Source organism: Centropristis striata, chromosome 9 (assembly GCF_030273125.1).
Source record: "Centropristis striata isolate RG_2023a ecotype Rhode Island chromosome 9, C.striata_1.0, whole genome shotgun sequence".
NCBI lineage: Eukaryota > Metazoa > Chordata > Actinopteri > Perciformes > Serranidae > Centropristis > Centropristis striata.
In genome coordinates, this window is record NC_081525.1 from 35,783,168 (window position 1) to 35,803,801 (window position 20,634).

The 20,634-nt window shown below is 37.5% G+C and overlaps 3 protein-coding genes across 3 annotated transcripts in view; 1 reads left to right on the forward strand and 2 right to left on the reverse strand.

The window, feature by feature from the left end:
• Positions 1-2,404: 2,404 nt before the first annotated feature.
• On the forward strand, positions 2,405-6,500 carry cks2 (CDC28 protein kinase regulatory subunit 2). Its single transcript, XM_059341306.1, has 3 exons — positions 2,405-2,625; positions 4,782-4,909; positions 5,954-6,500. Exons 1-3 carry the CDS (start codon positions 2,567-2,569, stop codon positions 5,995-5,997), a joined length of 231 nt encoding a protein of 76 aa, XP_059197289.1. The 5' UTR covers positions 2,405-2,566; the 3' UTR covers positions 5,998-6,500.
• Positions 6,189-9,007, reverse strand: cimap1d (CIMAP1 family member D). Its single transcript, XM_059341304.1, has 4 exons — positions 8,968-9,007; positions 8,048-8,158; positions 7,326-7,439; positions 6,189-7,047 (listed from the first exon to the last, which is right to left on the reverse strand). Exons 1-4 carry the CDS (start codon positions 9,005-9,007, stop codon positions 6,560-6,562), a joined length of 753 nt encoding a protein of 250 aa, XP_059197287.1. The 3' UTR covers positions 6,189-6,559.
• Positions 9,008-12,966: 3,959 nt separating this feature from the next.
• Positions 12,967-20,634, reverse strand: part of cpamd8 (C3 and PZP like alpha-2-macroglobulin domain containing 8) — a 57,160-nt gene continuing 49,492 nt past the window's right edge. The window contains exons 40-44 of the mRNA XM_059341975.1: positions 20,311-20,421; positions 20,018-20,230; positions 18,096-18,170; positions 14,552-14,753; positions 12,967-13,390 (exon numbers count right to left, since the gene is read on the reverse strand). Of these exons, the coding sequence (XP_059197958.1) occupies position 13,390; positions 14,552-14,753; positions 18,096-18,170; positions 20,018-20,230; positions 20,311-20,421 (602 nt within the window). The 3' untranslated portion in view covers positions 12,967-13,389. The remainder of the gene's footprint in view (positions 13,391-14,551; positions 14,754-18,095; positions 18,171-20,017; positions 20,231-20,310; positions 20,422-20,634) is intronic.

Consider the following 20,634-nt stretch of genomic DNA (forward strand, 5'->3'; position numbering starts at 1 on the left):
TACTATGCTGCAAGCATATAATTGAATTGCATTACAAAACCAACGAACTGAGATTGTTTAAATTGGCTATAAAATGGTTTTAAATATTTTCTTTGCCTCAAATCAGCCAACTGTAAATAAAAAGATATATTATTTGACTAAAACCTACTCCATAAATAAATTATGATATCAAATACATATTGCATTTTTGCTGTCTCAATCCTTTAGTCTAAGAGTCAATAATAAAGCAGCATTGAAACACTGATTTAATGCATACACATTATTAGGCCGATAAACACTGCTGCACAATCAATTTAAAATTAAAATTAAAAGTTTGGCAGGTGATATGGAGAGAAGTGAGATGAAACAGCTGGAAAAATGACATGGCTGCTCACTTGGGCTGTGGTCGAATAGTCTTTTTTTTTTTTTTTTTCAATTGAGGGAAATGAGGTATCTAAGTTGAGATTTGGGAGTTTTAGGAAGCAGCTCAACAAACATATATATTTTTTTTATCATTTTGCTTTTAAGTAATTCCATATTTTTCTAACATCATTGTCATTTCAAAATATCTATTTTTGATTTCACATACTTTATGCTTTTTTTATTTTTTTTTTATTTTATGTTGTTGTTCCTTGAGCCTCCTATTTTTAATGCAAGCATTTTAGCTTTTAATACCAGTGTTATGAAAGGTGTTACATAAATAAGTATTAAATAAATAAATAAATAATTCTAGTAGAAGTAGTAGTACTAATAGTAATATTTTCCAAGAGAGACCTGGCCAAGAAAGCAGCATAAAAAGTGACAAGTTACAACATGTAAACACAGTTAACATAAACAATTAAATACAATTAAATACAAATACAGCCATCACAACAACACTGAAGGAGCCTCAGTGGAGACTTATATGGAGAATTCACACTGACCAAGAGAAATTATTTCTTTATCCTTTAGAATCGATTCAAATTCACAGATTGTGATCAACTCAGACATTTTCAATTAATTTTGCAGATTGTTCCATGATAAAGGGGCATTACTTGCTTTTTGCAACACACTGTAGATTGTGTAGGCTACGTATGGGTAATGATGGTTTAGCTTTGTGTGCCTACTTTGTTCCTGTTTAGGGTTCATATTTGACCCCAAATAGGTGAAAACTCCAGCAATATGTGTATATAACCACTTTATTGTAGGACCAACATTTTATGGCTTGTGGCCTTCATCAGGGGCATCATGAAACACATCACAAATATAGGGTGGGTATGAAGGTTTTTGCATCTCGTTTGAAGTCGTCATATACACTACAAGTGATGCTGAAGTTTTGACCTTCTTTACCTTTTCCATGCACATTGGAAGTAGGTGAAGTTGTACCAAAAAAACAACATTCTGCCTCTGCATATTTAATTAAATTAAATGTTTGTTGATTATAACATACATACGTCTTTTGCACTTCACACGGTAATATTTTGCTCACACGCCTCCTACTAAGTTGAGCTCATGGCTATAATAGATCCAGCTTTACATTTTTTTTCTTTTTCAATGCTTTATTGAAAGTTACAAAAATAAACATTTCTGGCACATTTTTCACAGTACATACCATGCATAAGTGTAGAAAGAATGCTAGGTGAAGATCAATCAACAGTAAAACTTTTAATAATAATAACATCAATACTGTAAATTCAGAGCAGTTGAAGTAAATAAAAATAAATACAAAAATAAATAGACAAAAATAAAATACATATAAAACAGTCTAAATGTTGTTTTCAATAAAGGGGGATTCGAATTGGTTTTAATTGTTCATTTCAGTGGGAATTTTTTTCAAGATATCATATAGGCCTAATGTTTGTGCTTTGTTATTGTTAGAATTTTTAGAGATTTTAAATACAATTTGAATTAATTTATGAAGACAATAAATTTGGGGGGTGATTTCATAACTCTATTCTTGTGGATGAAAAAAATGCTAAACAAAGGATACCGTTGCAACATAGTTCATTGTTTTTGTTTTGCAAAAGCATTCCAGCTCCACATTTTATACAGTTTATACACCGCGGGGAAAGTGGCAGGAAGAGACGCAACGTAGCGCAGAGAGTGGAGAGAAGAAGAGCTCTCTCAGAACACATTTTCTCTCTCGGGAAAGTCATGGGAAAATACCGGAAACATTTTTAAATACATCAAATTTATTTCGCTCAAGCGCCTAAAAATAACACAACTATATGACATAACTGAGAATAATAGCTGAATATTATGTTTTTTATGTAAGTTTAAGAAAATAAACGTGCTTCGTGCTTCGTCGTTGAATGGCTGTGCTCTGGCAGCCGGAGTGGGCCATCTTCCCAAACATAGACGATCTGACGAGGCAGGAAGTCCACGTGCTGCAGTTTAGACCAATCAGGGGAGAGCGGCGAGCCGTTGGGGTTTGAAAAGTGCTGTGAAAACAGCGGCAGATGACAGCAGCTTGTTGCGCTCACAGACGTTGCTAGTGTGGTAGTCACTGAGCTTGCTACTTTAGTGTGATAGTCAGTAAGCTAGCTACTTCACATCACATCAAAACAGCTTTCTTAACTTGAGCTTCGACTGCTACCATCGACTGAAAATGTCGAAAAAACAGATTTACTATTCTGACAAGTACAACGACGAGGACTTCGAGTACAGGTATTTTAGCTACATTAGCTAACGCTTTCAAAAGTCCGTTATTTTGTGTTGGGTAGCGTAAACGTTAGTTAGCTTAACGTTAAATAACGGCAGGACTGTTTTGATTAATTAAGTTTACACGACTCAACTAATGCTGACAACTTCATTTTGAGTGAGTTAGCGCAAGTAAAATACAGTACGGATCATTTAATTTAGCTTAGCTTAACGTTCAGTTTCTTAACGGCTATCAAAACAAAACAGCCGCTGATCCACTAAACAGCAACACTAGCTATGGTTATTGTCACCATACGTTAATGTTAACCCTATAAAGCCAAGTGTATCATATTCAGAGGTGGAAAAAGTATTCAGATCTCTTACTTAAGTAAAAGTACAAAAGTATCAGTATCAAAATGTACTTAAAGTATCAAAAGTAAAAGTACTTGTTATGCAGAATGGAGCCACTTAGATTGTTTTATATATTCCAAATATCATATTATATTATTATTATTGATGCATTTATGTATACAGCGTTTTAATTTTCTCAAGGTAGGGCTCATATAGACTATTTAATATTCTGTTATCAGGTTTATTTAAAAAAGTGTCTAATCACCTAAATTTATTGTGTTTTTTATGTTAAACCTCGAGTGAAAAGTAACTAAAGCTGTCAGCCAAATGTAGTTGAGTAAAAAGTACAATATTTGCCTCAAAATGTAGTGGAGTAGAAGTATAAAGTTACATACAATGGAAATACTCAAGTAAAGTACAAGTACCTCAAAATTGTACTTAAGTACAGTACTTGAGTAAAAGTACTTAGTTACTTTCCACCACTGATCATATTTGATACACATGTAGTTGATACCTCTACATCATTAGAGTGATATATTTTTTTCCTGAAAAACCTGATGTATACATGTGTTGGAGATTAAAAACAAACAAACTGAGCAACAAATTGCACAAAAATACCAGATGTAGCAAAAATGATACAGGTTCATTGCTGGGTGAAAACTTCATATCAGCAGATAAATAATTTTTTTCTTGCATATTTGAATTAAATGTTAAAAGGAAAGTCTTAATAGGATAAAAATGTCCGGTTTTATGTTTTTGTTAGTTCAAGAAAAACAAACTGTGAGCAACAAATTGTACAAAAAGACCTGATGTATCAAATATGATACAAATTAGAATTCATATATGCAAATTGATTTATTTTTTTTGTCAGCAGGTTCAATAAATACTCAAGTTTTTAAAAAATATAATTTTCTGGCAATTATTTCATGGTTCAGGCTTTATAGGGTTAAGATTAGTTTGGATTATACGTGATGGTGTAACCTGCTGTCAGCAATGTAAAACCAACAACAGACTTAGAAAGAATCTTACGTAACTTGTATCGTAACTTGAGGCCTTGAGTGTCAGTGCTAACGTTAAAGTAACCTACAACAGTTTTCCTCAACAATAACATCATCACGCTGTTAAAATAATCGCCTAACTCATTTTTTCAAGTTTTGCATGACACACAAAAAACTAAGTGTAAAGTGTAACATATGACATTTATTGATAATTTCACTCAAAAGGGATTTAACAAAGGATGGCTATTGGCATAGTAATAACACTGTGTGTAAATTATGTAACTTAAGAGAAATAAATTAATTTTTTGAACATGCCTTTGTGACTTAGATATGGTAACACTTTATTTTGAAGGTGTCTACATAAGAGTCACACAAGCCTGTCAGAAACATGACAAGTATCATGAGCATTAATGTTACTTAAAAGTGTCATTAATGCTAATAATGACACATCCCATGTCATGTTTATGACACCCTCATGTCACTCTTATGTAGACACCTTTAAAATAAAGGGTTACCATATCTTGCTTAAGTCACAAAGGCATGTTCAAAAATTGCCTAAGTCACATTTTATTTTGACTTAGGCATAATAAATCTGCTTAAGTCACACACTTGACATAGGCCATTATCTTAAAGGGGTAAAATCACATGATCTGATCAAGTGAGGATGTAGGTGATTTTACCATAGGTGGCTGGCGTCATGAGGAGATGATTTAGGCAAAAAAAAAAACAATTTTGACAAAAAATGACTTGGGCTATTATTTTAACAGTGTGATGACTTGCAGCTTTCCGAATCTCAGTGGGTCATTTTTGGCTGTTGTATTTATCTTTCCATAGGCATGTGGTGCTTCCAAAGCAGCTGTCCAAACTGGTGCCCACCTCCCACCTGATGACAGAAGACGAGTGGAGGGGACTCGGGGTGCAGCAGAGCCAGGGCTGGATTCACTACATGATCCACAAACCAGGTGAGTGACTGTGGACTTGGGTTTACATTTTTCAAGCCTTGTCTTAAAACGGTGCTCATTGCTTATTGTACTCATCCTTTCTGTCCATGTTGGTTGTGAAAACATCCTTTCTGCAAGAGCTGAAGTGCATTGTAATGCCCACGTGTATAGTTTCAGCATTTTGAATTAGTCTAATCAAATGGATATTTCCAATGTAACAGCATTTTTTAAACAAAAGTCCCCTTTGTCTTGTAATTTTACTGAAGCTCAGCAATGAAACGGCTTCCTTTAATAGTTGCAAGATTGTCATTGGCAGAAATTTTGCAAACATTTCCTGGCCTGTCTAACGGTGGCAACCATTTTTAACAGCTAAAAAGTAGTAACAGCAAAAGGTGCACACCAAATTGAATAAATGATACATGATCTTTGAGCTGGGTAAAAAAAAATGAATACCACCAAGTATGTTCAACATACACCTTAATAAGTGACACATCAAGCTCACTAGTTCAAGGAAGCACACTGTTATACTTAGTGTAATTAAGCTTTTATTCTTTTTGCTTGTGTATAACTGCATAGTATCTTGTTTACTTAAGCTATAAGATGACTAAAAATGGCAACCATATTTTCAGTTTAAGCAACCAAAACTGTCAATGTCATACTGGTAACAACTTTTCAAAAGCTGGTCTTGAGCCCTGCTGTAGGAAAATGTCTGAAGCCTTATTTTAGCTTTAGCTCAGTTGTACTGTGTTTTGTCTGCCATTCTTTCTTTGTAGTCTGCCACAAAGGGATGTTTTTATAACCAGTATGGAGAAGCATAATTATTACAATGACTGATAACTCTTGTTTTACAACAAATGTAGATCAGCATCATGTGAGTATTATCTAAAGATACTCGTGAAAAATATGTGAACTTAACTTATAATAATAGCTCTTATGTGCCATTAGACTGTGATCACAGTTTTATGCACATGGAGCTGTGTGCATGACAGTCCACTGTATGGTGTAAACACTGTACTGTACAGAAGATGATGCTGATGGATGTTTTTTCTTTGCTTTACTCTCCAGAGCCACACATACTGCTTTTCAGAAGACCCCTCCCAAAGGAATAAATGGGAACCATCTGTACTATTCCTGCTATCATCTTTGCTGATTTGTATTGTCTTTGAGTCCTACATCTCTCTCTATATACATCTCTACATATGTTCTAATGTAATGTGTAGAAAACCCTTAGTTGCAGCGTTTTTTTTCCTATCCACCTCCCTCAATTTTAAGAGGTAATGGGAGGCAAACAGCTTGATTCCACTGTGGATGATATCATTATAAACAACAGGAAGGTAATGTTTGCCTGTAATTTATACATTTTAATTCATTTTTTAAAAGTCTTTTGATGCCATTTTGTTGTGATTTATTTGCTGAGTACAGGCATAGTGTTTTATTTCTCCCAAGCCCATTTTTCACAAAACAGCCTTCTTTGTCTTTCCTGTCTTTTTAAACGTATGTTTGTTTTGTACATAATATTATTTCTAGATATTATAAATGTTGACAGTAAGTCATGGTTGAATCAACACGTTCTTTGTTGCTGAAAGGAGAAAATTAAATGTTCTTATTCACATATGTTTGCTCATGAGTATTTTTCTCCCAGATTACAGAATTCTGTTTCTGTGATTGTGTTCAGTCAGAAACATTGACAACTAATGGAGTAACAAATTCAGAGTGTCGGATGCCCAGGGAATAGGCTGGTGCCCGAGCTTTGTGAACTGTCACTTTCTCTGGATTATAAGTTCCAGGGCCAGGTTTCTTGGTGGCATCTCTGGGTAAGCAGTGGCGTCCCAGCATGGAAAACGCCGGCTGTCTGGATAGATAAACACTTGGGTCCGTACTGTTGTACCTGCAAGGCCCTGGCGTCTTGGCTAAATCCACAGATGGCCCCCCTGTGCTGTAACTACCTGACATTGTGTAGCTTGCACTGGCTTGCTTGTTTGGTACTTGAGGGCCCATTAGAGGTGGAAGACAGTACTTGTTTGGAGCAGGTATTGAGTCGGTGCTCCGGTAGCGTGTACGAGAACCCATAGTGAAGGACGGGGGTCTGCGCTGGAGGTTGCATGGTGGGGTTTTCTCAGGGCTGTATGCGCCTGGTCCAGGTGTTTGGAAAAGCTCCTCTAGTGGACAGAAAACAGTTGAATAACATTAACCATCAACTCAAGAACATATGGCAGTGTGTTTATGTAGTGGAGTTCAGATTTTCAGTTGTGCCAGCTGACACTCAATTTCTAAAAGTGTCAAAAACAAATGGTTTTATACAAGGTGTAATCCCTTTCACAATAATGGAGCGATTAGTTTGGTTTTGGATTGAAATAGACAGTTAAAACTTAAATCTGAAAACAAATGTTCACTCAAAATAAATAGTCTATTACTATTATTATAAATAGGAACTTACTCTGTGCTTTCTCTCGGCCCAGCATTGAGTATGCAGGTGTACCATCCCTTCCAAAACGAGTGATTTTTGCATCAATACGATACTGCGGCCCTGGACTTGAGTCTACACAATACACTGCAGAGAAAGTAAACATGTATGATGAATGCAGTAATTGCACCTGTCAGTTTATTTTTTTCAAAACTTTATTTATTGAGTTTTTTCACAAATAGTAATACACGATGAACACAACAACGAACATACAGTCATAAAACCCCATCCCTCCCTCTCATAACCAACAGTAATCTCGGTGGAAAACAAATGCTTGAGTTAATAAAAAACAAAATAAATGTATTAATTAATAAATAATAGTAATAAATAAATCAAATTAAATCATATTAATGAATAAATTAAATATAAAAAAAAAATGGAGAGGAAATATGCTCCTGTCAGTTTGAGTTAATCATGCAATGGTCCTAAAATACACTGACTCCATGAAGCTGAAGTGAGAAATAACAGAATTATGAGGCGTTGTCTCCCTCTACTGGCTGTAGTTTGACATTACACCACTTAGGACATTATACTCTAGGCTGAGCTCATGATGCATTTGAAATTAATTTTTCTGAAATTATGCACAATTGTTTTGATCATCAAAGTTCTGACTGAGGCACTGCAGGCAAAAACAATATTGTTGGCAATATTAACTTTTTGATAATGTCAAAGTTGAAGGAAGAGATGACACTCACTGGTGTCGCTCATCCTGCCATGAAAAGAATAGGCAGGGCTAGTTGGCTTGGTGAAGTCATGGCCCATAAATCCAATGGTGGGAGGAAGCCCGTAGCGCCCAGGCCCTGGCCCTAGAGACATGGGGAAATATCACAATGATGGACGGCCTACACACACACACACACATTATATAAATCACATTTACAGTGCACAAATAACAGAGCTGCACAGTAAGGGAGATTAAAAGTGGCAATAGCTTTTGTGTAAATCATGGCTTCTGTAAATTATGTAAGCAGCTAGGCTTCTTCTGCGCTTTCTATATATTTCAGAACCAGTCATTTAATATTTGTAATTAATTCCTCAGTATAACTGTGACCTTTTATTAAACCAGCTGATGAACTCCATTATCAGAGGTAACAATTATCTGCATCATCACACCTTATAACTGGTAGCAAGCATACCTTTTTCACAGCATTTTGACATGTGACTGTAGAAAATATGCAGGTGTATTCAATAACAATAATGGAACTGAGCCATTATTAATGTAATCAATTTCTCCTGTGCTTTTCCTACATGACACGTTAAAAAGTCTGCTGTGAAACGTTCTATTAGCCTTTTACCTGCATCTGATTGTTGTCTATCATTTGTCATGCACCCGACACACATCAAGACACAACCCAGAGCAAAGTGTTACATCAGCACACAACTTTTCAGTGGCATGTGCACAAGCAGAGCACGTGGGAGCATTTTTACAGAAAAGAGCGAGTCCTGGCAGGTCAACACACTCAGAAATACTCTACTCTGCTTTAGTCAGTGTTGCCCCCTTCAAATTATGAAATGACCGACTGGAAAATGGCTGATGGTATTCCTACACAGGATGTACAGTTTTATAAACATGGATTTTCATAATCAGTAAAATAGCTTATACTGATGAACTTACCCTTTTCTTTTCCAGCAATTACTGGGTATTTTTTCTCCATTTGAGTCTTTGTAGAAATGACGGATACTTCAGGAATCCCTTAGTGATAGCAGTCCTACTGAAACATTCATACAGAAAACCACTCATAACAACAAGAAACTGGCTAAAGAAAGGAATAGAACAAAAGCGTAAAGGCAATGTTTCTGCACCTTGCCGCAGATAATTCCCCCTTTCAGACAGAACCGAGCCAGACTGCATACTTGGAAATTCAGTTAGAAGAGCCCCTCAATCCATGTCCATCTTGGTGGTCTTTCTTCAGATATCACTGTATTTTTTCTGCAGGATCCAGCGTCACCCCTGCCCCGGCTGACAGTGAAACCCAGAACCCTGGATGATCCAGAATCAATCCCTAATTTCCTCTGAAACAATCAGGAAACCTGACACGTATAAAACCTATCAAAGTGTCAACAGCAGAGCCGACTCCTCACTGGATAGGGTTTTATCTATCGGCCTGTTTGTCCCTTTGTCCACCTGTGGTGGCTCAGACAGGTGAATAGCCTGTCCTCCACAGAGGTGGATGTATAGGTGCACTCAGCTGGTACTTAGGAACAATGTCATCACTCCGATTCACTCTCATGTAATGCTAGCTCCCCCTGCAAACCATGAAACCAAGATCCCCCTCTCCCTCCTTTCTCTTTTCACTCTTTCTGCTCATCGCAGTGTGGAGACGCAATATCACTCTTCAGCCATGCATGCAGTTGCCACGGAGACTGCTGTGGATGGTTTGCTACAGTTAGGTCCCCTGCACTGCTGGCTCATTGTCACTGCAGGAACGTTTTTCCTGCAGGTATATTTACTCAAATACTATACTTGAGCACCAATTTGAGGTATTTGAACTTTCCCTTTTTTCTTTTCTTTTCATGCCACGTTTACTCCACAGCATAAAGTAAAAGGGAAACATTGTACTTCTTACTCTGGCAGCTTTAGTTACTTTACAAATTAAGATTAGATTTTTGCACACAAAATATACAGAATATATAAAGAGCAATGGTGGAAAAAGTATTCAGATCCCTTATTTAGTAAAAGTACCAATACCACACTGTGAGATTACTCTGTGAGAGTACATGTCCTGCATTCAAAATGTACTTAAATTATCAAAAGAAAAAGCATTTGTGATGCAGAATGGACCCACTCAGATTGTTATATATATTCTAAATATGTTATTAGATTTTTTTGTATTGCTGCATTTATGTAAGCAGCATTTAGTTTGGTAGGGCTAATTTTAACTACTGAATATACTGTTATGTGGTTTCATTTAAATAAAGTCTAATTCCTTTAACTTGATCATGTTTTTTTATGTTAAATCTTGAGCTGAAAAAGTAACTAAAGCTGGCAGCTAAATGTAATGGAGTAAAAAAGTACAATATTTGCCTCAAAATTTAGTGGAGTAGAAGTATAAAGTTACATAAAATGGAACCTCAAAATGTAACTTAAATACAGCACTTAAGTAAATGTACTTAGTTACATTCCACCATTGATGGAGAGTTAATAAAATATGCTTTGTTAAAAACTTTGTATGTACTGTAGCGCTGTCGGTTAAAAACTAAGTACTTCATACTATATTTTTTGACATTTACTAAAGTACTTCCTTCACCACAGGTAAATCCTACAGCATCAGCTTAGAGTTCAGAGAGACGGTGAAGTGTTTGTGAAGTTCCATAACTTACCTTGTTATCTTAAACTATGAACTTTTTTCTCCATACACACCTGTTTACATTTATGAAAGTGGGAGTGCACACATACATAAAGCCTCAACACAGCTGGCTCAGATGCAAATGCTGCACACCTGGAGCAGCTAGAGTACCTTCATTTGTCCGGCCCCACTGAATTGCCAACATTTAGTACAACCCTCTGATTTGTCTTCTTTAACTTAAGGTCAAAGCGATTACCAGATGCAGTTACAGTTTAGCCCTCTTTGATCTCCTCTAATCCCTGTGATGATTTGTAGTTTGGATCTGCCGGACTCGTTTAAACGCCAGAGCTGCCAGAGGCCACAGTAACTGAGAGGGTCGACAACTGAGTTGTGCAGAAAACAAACATTAAACTTTAACAGGCTCCAACTCTCTCCTGGCTGCTGCTTTGGTAACCTGAATCTGTTGTTCCGTACACATATAGTACTGTGTACATACAAACCTAGAGATGTATTCATTGAGTGTGCGCAAAGTGACACACACGTACGTGCTTTCTGTCTCGAACACAGAAGCATGCGAGGGGTCACAGAGTCTGTTATCAAAGCAGAGGGCCCTGTGAAGCAGCAGGGTTGTAATACAGCTCACTGCTGACAGGAAATCATCTCCAGACTTAACTAGCCCTTCAAAGGAAATGGAGCAACATAGCGTTCATAACGTGCAGCTCCTCTGCTAGTGGAGCAGATACATGCACTGTGCTGCATCTGCACAGATCGTATTGTTATAAAAGGTAATTATTTCTTACACTAATTACACAACTAAAGCAGAAGGAATAAGTGTGGCAGCAAAGTGCAGATGCTATTGTTTTAAAGGGACAGTTCACCCCAAAATACACGGTAACACTTTACAATAACCATCTAAGTGATGTTTATAGATTGTTTATAGACCAATTATTAACCATTTACAAAGTGCTATACATATTTAATCTTTAATGTTTTCAAACTATTTCTTAAAGGTATATGAATCATTTCCAAATCATTAACATACTTAATATGTTGTTAAAAATGTTATAATGAGTGCAACTAAAACAATATGAAAACAAATAATTTTAATTGAATTGTTTGTTAATGGTAAAGTTACGTAATAAAGTTACGTTAATATACATGTTTATATATTAATATAGCATCTATTTGCCATTTATAAATGATTAAGTTAGTTAAACATTAATAAATTATGTATTTACCATTCTAAATGGCCTATATACAGTTTATAAATGATGATTAAACATTAATAAACTATCTCTTTACCATTTATAAATGATGGCTAATGTAAAGTGTTACCAAATACACTTTTTTCCCCTAGTTTAGTCTTGTTAATTGTAATGAGCAATGTCATGTAGGAACTTTTTTGTTTTTAGTCTATATTTGAGTTTTCCAAATGTGTTTTTTAGTGCTTTGAGCACTACAAGCTGAGTGTCATATAGTGCAACTCACAAAAAAGATCTATGTTGATACACAGCACTACATTCAAGAGAAAAAGAATGTTTTTTGATTTTGGGATGAACTGTCCCTTTAAAGTCTGGTAACCCATATTACTAACTGGACACTGTAGTCTTGTCTGCTAATACCACAGCATCAAAATGTAATGGTAAAAAGAAAAAAAAACCTTGGATTGTATACAAATTTTATTCTTGTTTGTTTTAAAAAGCACAATTTTTGATATGAATAGGGGCTACATTTAATCAAATTTGGTAAATTTACAGAAATTCAAAACTTCATTCTTGATTTTTAAGTTGATTGCTTCACGAATCAAAATTTAACAAAAACACAATAGCTTATGAACTGTACAATCAAATCTCAAGGTAGGTAAGGTAAAAGGTGACTTGAGAGTAGATGACGTTGCTGTCTTGGCACGACAGTTTCAGAAATGTTTGAGCTGGTGTGTGCTGGTGAACCACTTTGAGTCGGTCAGAGACCTTTGTTACATGTCAGTCCCCTTCTGTCTTTATGTTCCCTTTCAATCTCTACTATGCTGTCTGATAAAGGCAGAACGCCCCCCCAAAAATCTTTAAAATGAAAAACATTTGAGCTTATGTTTCTGTAAAGCATATGGTTAGCATATGTCTTTTTCCAGCAGGATATCAGCACAGGAATGTCATCAAACATATCAATAATTGGGTTAAAGCTTGCTATGAAAGAAAAAAAGCCTTTGACAGCACGTATCTTGTGTTTGAACTCAAAGAACCACAAGGGCACAAAGTAGACTGTTTGGGCGGGCAATGACAAAAAAAAAAAAAAAAATGATATGACCTCTAGCTACAAATAAATACCACAGATAGAAAATATAACAAAATATTTTGCTTAAAGTCAGGTGTAATTACAAACATAAATACTTGATTATTTCTTCTAGTGATTATAAAGGCAGTACAGTGAATAACAAGGATGCTATGGTGCCTATTGGTGACCAGGAGTCTGGAGGAAGAAAATGAAAGACTGGAGGACATTACCTTAATAGCAGTCATACAGTTACATCCAACCACACACATACAATTGTATAAATGCATCCACACAGATCACATTCAAAATCTAACACCTAAAAACACACACACTCAGCGTCACACTCTCATTCTCCAGACTCCATCATCTCTTCCTTTCAGGCCGAACAAGTCCCAAGTCTCTCTTCTCTTTCCATTCACTAGCATATTCACAAATAATGTACAATTTGGAGGTGGGTATGGCTTCACTCTGAGAGCGTTTCTGTGGACAACAAGAAAACAAGACAATTTTCATTATAACGTTATAATTTTCAGACACTGTTGACATTTTTTTACTGAACGATTTAAGTCAGAACCTTTAGAGAGCAAATAGTTCTTTCTTTAACATTATCACAAGGCACTTTTCATATCTGCCAATAATTACTCATAAATTCTATTAAATGACTCCTGACCAAATTAAATAACTGTGCCATTTTCCATGGATTTCTTGATAATGATTTTGGTTATTATCAAGAAAACCATGTTAGATGTCTAGATATCAGCTCTTAAATTAAACTCTTATGAGCTATTTTTGTTGTTATCATTCAACATTCAATCTTGGCCTGAAAAAGTAACTTGCAACTAAATGTAATGGACTAAAAAAGTCCAATATTTGCCTCAAAAAAAAAAAAAAGAGTAAAAGTATAAAGGAAAAAAAATGAGTAGAAGTATAAAGTTACATAAAATGGAACCTCAAAATTGAACTTAAATACAGCACATAATTAAATGTACTTAGTTACATTCCACCATTGATGAAGAGTTAATAAAATATGCTTTGTTAAAAACTTTGTATGTACTGTAGCGCACTTTTCATATCTGCCAATAATTACTCATAAATGCTATTAAATGACTCCTGACCAAATTAAATAACTGTGCCATTTTCCATGGATTTCTTGATAATGATTTTGGTTATTATCAAGAAAACTATGTTAGATGTCTAGATATCAGCTCTTAAATTAAACTCTTATGAGCTATTTTTGTTGTTATCATTATATTTGTCCAAACAAATGTACCTTTAGTTGTACCAGGCATTAAAATGACAAAAGATATTGAAGAAAAAGTGTGGTCTAATCATTTTTCCATGGCTGTATATGTCTGCATGGGGGTCTGCTGCGATGAAGACATTTACATCACAAACAGATACTCGCAGATATAGATATATAAAGTCTAAATCTTGTTTAACACATCTGTGTCTGAGAATAGTCCCCAACAAAAGCAAATTTTTTTGTGTTTGAGTGATGTTGGTTAAAAACTAGTGCCCAGCTTTTTAGTAAATAATTTACAAAACATACAAAATACAAAAATGTTGGAGAATTACACCAGCAGTATCCTTATTGGTCAGGGCAAACTAGTGGCAACATGTCTGGGCTGCAGCAGCTCCTACCATCGCTCAGGGGTGTTTTTTGTGTCCAGTGTGGGTAGCTGGGTATCTGCTGGCAGGAGCACCTTCTGCTCTACATCCTCCCCACCGTCAGGAAGTTCAAAATGGTCCCCAGCCTCTGCGTCAGCAAGGAAAGGTTCAGAATCTGGGTCGTATTCATAGGAGTAGTAGGACACCTCCGCCATGGATCCCTGCTCCTCTTCACCTGGAGAGGTCAGGGTTGGGGGGGAGAAATGAGAGTTGGTGGAGATCAGTTCTGGATAAGGTAACGGCTGAATGGTTGATCACAAGATCGTATTTACAATGAAGGAGTACTTGATTTAGTTACTGAAGAGTTAATAACTTAAAGGTGCCCTGTGGAGTTTGTGTCCTCTAGAAGCTTATGGAGCAATGTTGTGACATATGGCTCTCTGTTTTGTCTGTTCTTTTGCAAGAACTAACAGGCATGCAGGTGATCTGATACACATTCCTGCCAAAGGATTTATACTATTCTGCAGATCTGCAGATGGCAGTTACGCACAAAGAAACAGAGCAATGTTGTAGGGAAGACGAAGAGGAAGAAGAAGAAGAAGAAGAAGAAGAAGAAGAAGAAGAAGAAGAAGAAGAAGAAGAAGAAGAAGAAGAAGAAGAAGAAGAAGAAGAAGTAGGCAGTTAACAGTAAACATGGATGCTAACTAGAAAGCTTTCAAACTTTTAAAGTCCTAGTGAACTGAAAAATGTTTTTTCCCAGTTTTAATCCAATGTCCACATATTAACCGTTCATTTATCTCTTGATATATACCAAATATTTGTTAAAAAACCCCAAAACAAAACAAAACAAAACAAAACAAAACAAAACAAAACAAAACAAAACAAAACAAAACAAAACAAAACAAAACAAAATAAAATAAAACAAAAACATCAGTATCCAACATTTTCAAATGTTTAATGAATCATTCTGCATGAATCAAATCAAATGAGACGAGCCACACTGGTCATATAAAACCACACTTCAGCGCGTATGGGTAGTGGTAGCTAACAGAGCAGAATGTACTGCTGTACTGAAAATTCTGCACTGAACTTTGCTGTACAGAAGCTACAGATGCTTTTACGTCTTGAAAGACAATCGACTTTGCGAATGTTTTACGAGGAAGAAAATACATTCAACATGTTTGTTAGGCCTCAAGGATACACAGTGCTCTCTGTTTCTGATTAATACTGAATGTAAACACAACTTCAGTCTGTTTACAAGAAAACTCCACAGGACACCTTTAATACCCTGTACATCTGAAGCTCCTGCAGCAATACCCCATCACAGACAGTAGGGGTCCCTGCCCTGCTTAAAATGCTGTATTCTCACATAGCATGTTCCTTTAAACTCACTCTTGTTGGATCAGAGCATACTGTAGCTTTATGAACCATGTACTATAAGTACCTACTGTGAGTCCACTACAATCAGCTTCTTTAAAGTGTGTGGTACACATTGGGGTTTATAGAGAGGTCTTAACACACACAAAGAATATGTAAACATCTGATTCCTAAAGAGTGAAATTATAAGACTATAGTGCATGCGCATCAAGGAACATTTCATCTCAAATGAAGCCTGCAAGTGTGTGTATCCATCATACTATATGTTGTCCTCTGGTACAAGTTCACTAATAAGACAAGTCTGCACAAGGAAGCTAATTCCAGAGCTTCAGCTTCCTCCGCTGTTCCAGTGGAAACTGTCAGTTCCTTGGCACAGCCCGCCTTCACCTATTACACTCTCAGTGCACTTAGCGGGCATGTCGTCAACATTCTAATGGTTTACAATGACAGTGTTTTTACAGTACTTATTCAATCTAATCACCCCTGGGTTATCATATTCTAGGTGAGTGTGTGCGTGTCTGTGTGGGCGTATTTTCCTGAGCATGCAATGTGTGTGTGTGTGTGTGTGTGTGTGTGCATATATAGATATATATATGTATATGTGTGTGTGTGTGTGTGTGTGAGTGCATAACAGCATTCCTGTGGTGAGTGTGAAGCGTTAGCTTTTGTACTACAGAGACCTTTGACTGAGAGCAGCTTTGTGAGCTGCAGCTACCGGGAGCTGCAGGCTGGGAAACAAGTCAGTGCAGGCTGTGCCACATCATATACACACACACACACACACACACACACACACACCAGCAGACTTTAATGTTATATATCAGCAACAGCTCACATATTACCTCATGCAGTCCCCGCACACACAGCGTGCATGTACAGTATGCACACACTTCTGCAACTTGTGAATGACTGCAGTGCCTTTTTTTCTGTTTTTGTTGCCAAATGTAACACAGCTACATCCTCCCTCCGCACGCAGCCAAACATCCTATCCGGAATTCTCTGGCCGCCTCTCTGGAAGTGGCAGCTGATCTAAGCTCATGGCAGTGCAACAATCAAGGCTGCAGTGTGAAACCTATCCACCTATTTATCACACCGATTGTAGACATGATGTGGTGGCAGGGGAATGCGCTGCCACACACACACCGCACCTTCATATCTACTTTCTTCTTATCCTTTCTCCCTTTCTACCCTGCTCTTTTTTTTTCCTTCATCTTATCCCTCACTCACCCTTCTTTGGCTGTCGTTCCCCCCTATTCTTTTTTCAGTTTTACCCCCACCACCACACACACACACACACACACACACACACACCCTTTCATCTCTTTGTTTCTCTTTTTCTTCTTTCTGCCCTTCTGAACTCCCATTCCCCTACAAATAATACACACAGAACTTACTAAAATTCTCAAATATATATTCACATTTAGCAGACAAATAAGCCCAGATCGACTCTTAAAATGATCATTTGTGTATCAATTACACTCTTATTTTTAAAGACAACTTTATTTTTCTTGCATGTCTCTATGATTAATGGAGAATCTGAAAAAGGCAAAAAGCTTGTAAATCCTTAATCAATTGAAGTAAATGGAGGCCATACAACTATATCACACCATCTCACGCTTTTGAAGCCGGACGAGTAGCGTAGAAGTGGCAGAAGTGCTTTAAATAGTAAGGTTTTAGCGGAGGGAAATGCATGTTTGGGAAGAAATGAACATACAACTGGATAAATGAGACTTTGATTGTACTGCACAAGTTATGTGAGAGTTTGTAAACAGAGATTTTGATATCCGTTTGTGGCAGATAGTTACTTAAATTCATTAAAGATTTACTACGTTTTCAGATGTTTTTTGATTTTTCCTTCACCATGCAAGTGGTTTTCTTCAAGGATTCAAAGTAAAATGTGGTAAGATATACAAATGGTAGTTTTAAGGGTGAAGTATTCCTGGATGCAGAATCAGATTACATTGCTATAAAAATAAAAGCTGGAGCATTCTGGCAGCAAATGTCACATCCTGCTGACTCTTAAAGCATGTGCATAATCAATGGTTAAGGGAAGAAATACAAGCTACTGTAGGCAGAAATATAGCGAGAGTAGCACTGCCTCTGCTGCTGTGTACAGCTGGACTGCAGGGAAGGTTGGAGAGTGAGAGAGAGGTGAGATGGAAGGTGTATGAGTAAAGAAAGGTGTGGTAGATGAAGTTACCTGTGTGTACAGGCACTGAGGGCTGCTCAGTTTCCTGGTTTGCTATTGGTTGCCTGTCCTCCACTGTGGTCTCCACTGGAAATACAAACAAATACAATCATACACACGTTAGATTATTCACATTTATGTGGCTGCCACAGCACTTAAAAAAAGAGTAATGAATTCAACAGAGTTTCAGTGTTGCATAATCTAAATACTGCCCAGAAGCATTATCCACCCCACTGAGCAACACTTTTTGGCAAAACAATGATGTACACTCAGTCTCAACACAGGCCTGCATTAAAATCTTTCCAAAAATAGCAGGAGCCAAACCATGGCCACAGGGACCGTGTGTGGAAACAAATTGTATCTTTTTCCTTTTCAAAACAGGGAAATGGTGGCATGAATCTCCCCCACGCAACCATACACAAACAAACAAGGTCAGGGAGCGCTAAACAAAAATACGCTTCTTTTGATAATCTACAGCATGAACCACTTGGCACAAACCGAGGTCTTTTCCCACCAAAGTTTTGTCTATGCCTTTTCCCAATCTGCTCCACAACATGAAGGCTCCTTTGTTGTTGGGCTGTGCGTCGGAAAGGAATGTGACAAGGATTTCAAAGGGCTGGACAAAAGCACTCTGTCATTTGGAGAGAGCCCTGTAATACAGCAGAGAGCGAAAGAGGATGGAGGGGGGGCGGGGGGGGGTTCGGTGGGGAGCTCTCTTCAGAAAACTCATCCAGTAATCAGCTCAACACCTGAACAGCTGTTTCTACAGCTCAGATCACGGCACACACACACACATGAGTGTAGAGGCACTCGCACGTGCGTGTGAACAGGCGTGCGCGCGTGCGCACACACACACACACACACACACACACACACACACACACACACACACACACACACACACACACACACACACACACACACACACACACACACACAGATACATGCTCAATGGACCTGGGGACGATTACACACACACTTTAAGCTACAGAGAAGCCAACTGACTGTATCTGATAACATACAAAAGCTCACAAGAGCTACTGAAAACAGACACATACTTGTTTCCTCTTAAGAGAGGAAAAGTTTTGGCATATTCTGTCAGTGTCTGTGAGTTACAGCCCGCCTATTGTGTAAATTCCCAGTATACAGTCGATCCTAGCTGCTCTAGGATGCACACAGCACAGTATGATAAGCAGTAGGAGCCAATTTTTTATTTTGTTTTGCTCTAGCAGTCGATTTGAGTTGTTTCTGCACATTACACTACTTCACATTAACGTAGCTCCGTAGTTAGTTCACTATGTTAGAGGACGACACACACACTTCAATCCTGTCAACTTAAAGCTATAATATGTAAGTTTTACTCATTAGAAACATCATCCCAAATGTTTCAAACTTAGAGGAATCTGTACTTTAAATCAAGGAAATGGTGTCATATCCCATTTGTACTATATCTGCATTGAGAATGTCATAAATTGACAGAAATTTAAGGCCACATTTATGATTCATAAGGTCTTGGTCGTATTTCTCTATATATATGTTAATCAAATGAAGGATTTTAGTCATCGGACATCTGGATAGTTAGCACAGCTTGGCTAACAGCTCCGGCAGGATTTCCTGTGTCCGCCAAACAGCATTAGAGAAACACAAATTTCAACACAAAACTGATTTATTGCTGCTTCATCACAAAACTATGTCTTTTGTTATTGTTTTGATTGAGAGACCCCTAGTGGCAGGATATTAAATATTTTGCGGTTAACTTCATATGTCATATGTTTCCCCAAGCGAAAGACCTATTTGAATAGTTTTACAACTCTGAGATGTGGCTGGAGATTATAGGCAGATTGTAGTTGTTCAAGCAGCAGCATGAGGGAATTTTTCAGCCTGACTAGTTGAAAGGCTAAAGTCTAGGTGATGTGTGATGAGAGAGGTCTTACTGTGAGGACATTGGGACATTGGGACCTGCTTGATGCGTGTCCCATTTCGACAGGCGAACACCTCCATCTGACACTGGTTCTGGTAGAGCTGGCCGTCCGACCCACAAACTGGTTCCCCGTCGTACCCGCAGTCCCTGTAGCAAGTGCAACGTTCAAACTGCTCCTCCTCCAGACAGCCAAACACATTGTTGCACTGGTTTGCCTGCACAAAACCTGCAAGAAAAACATTGTTTTTAAGAGACTGATGGAGATTTGGCATCTGTGAATCATCAGGGGCGTAGCATAAGTCTCACCTATCCACTGATTGGTTGAACTTTCCACCTCATTGCAAGTGGGCCCATCACACAGCTCTCGCGCTAGTGGACTGCTCTCGCTAACGTTGTAGAACCGGGTGGCCTCAAAGGCTGCATGACAAGCACAGACCCACACCAGCACGTTCACACATCCACACACACAAAACAATGATGACGCTCACCATAACTAGGTCATAAACTTCAAAAAAGAAAATCCAATTTCCACAAAAAAGAAGCCACTTCATAAATCAGGGCAGGTTAGACAGTTTTCCTGCTCTATAACTCTTTAAAGAGCAGTACTTAAAATATTCATCAGAGGCACAC

What these genes read in the sequence shown, in the direction of transcription:
- cks2 (XM_059341306.1), top strand. Translation starts at nt 2,567, where the DNA reads ATGTCGAAAAAACAGATTTACTATTCTGACAAGTACAACGACGAGGAC. An exon ending in GACGAGGACTTCGAGTACAG is followed by an intron (nt 2,626 to 4,781) that starts GTATTTTAGCTA and finishes ATCTTTCCATAG; the next exon opens with GCATGTGGTGCTTCCAAAGC. An exon ending in CTACATGATCCACAAACCAG is followed by an intron (nt 4,910 to 5,953) that starts GTGAGTGACTGT and finishes TTTACTCTCCAG; the next exon opens with AGCCACACATACTGCTTTTC.
- cimap1d (XM_059341304.1), bottom strand. Translation starts at nt 9,007, where the DNA reads ATGGAGAAAAAATACCCAGTAATTGCTGGAAAAGAAAAGG. An exon ending in TGGCAGGATGAGCGACACCA is followed by an intron (nt 7,440 to 8,047) that starts GTGAGTGTCATC and finishes CTTTCTCTGCAG; the next exon opens with TGTATTGTGTAGACTCAAGT. An exon ending in GGGCCGAGAGAAAGCACAGA is followed by an intron (nt 7,048 to 7,325) that starts GTAAGTTCCTAT and finishes TCTGTCCACTAG; the next exon opens with AGGAGCTTTTCCAAACACCT.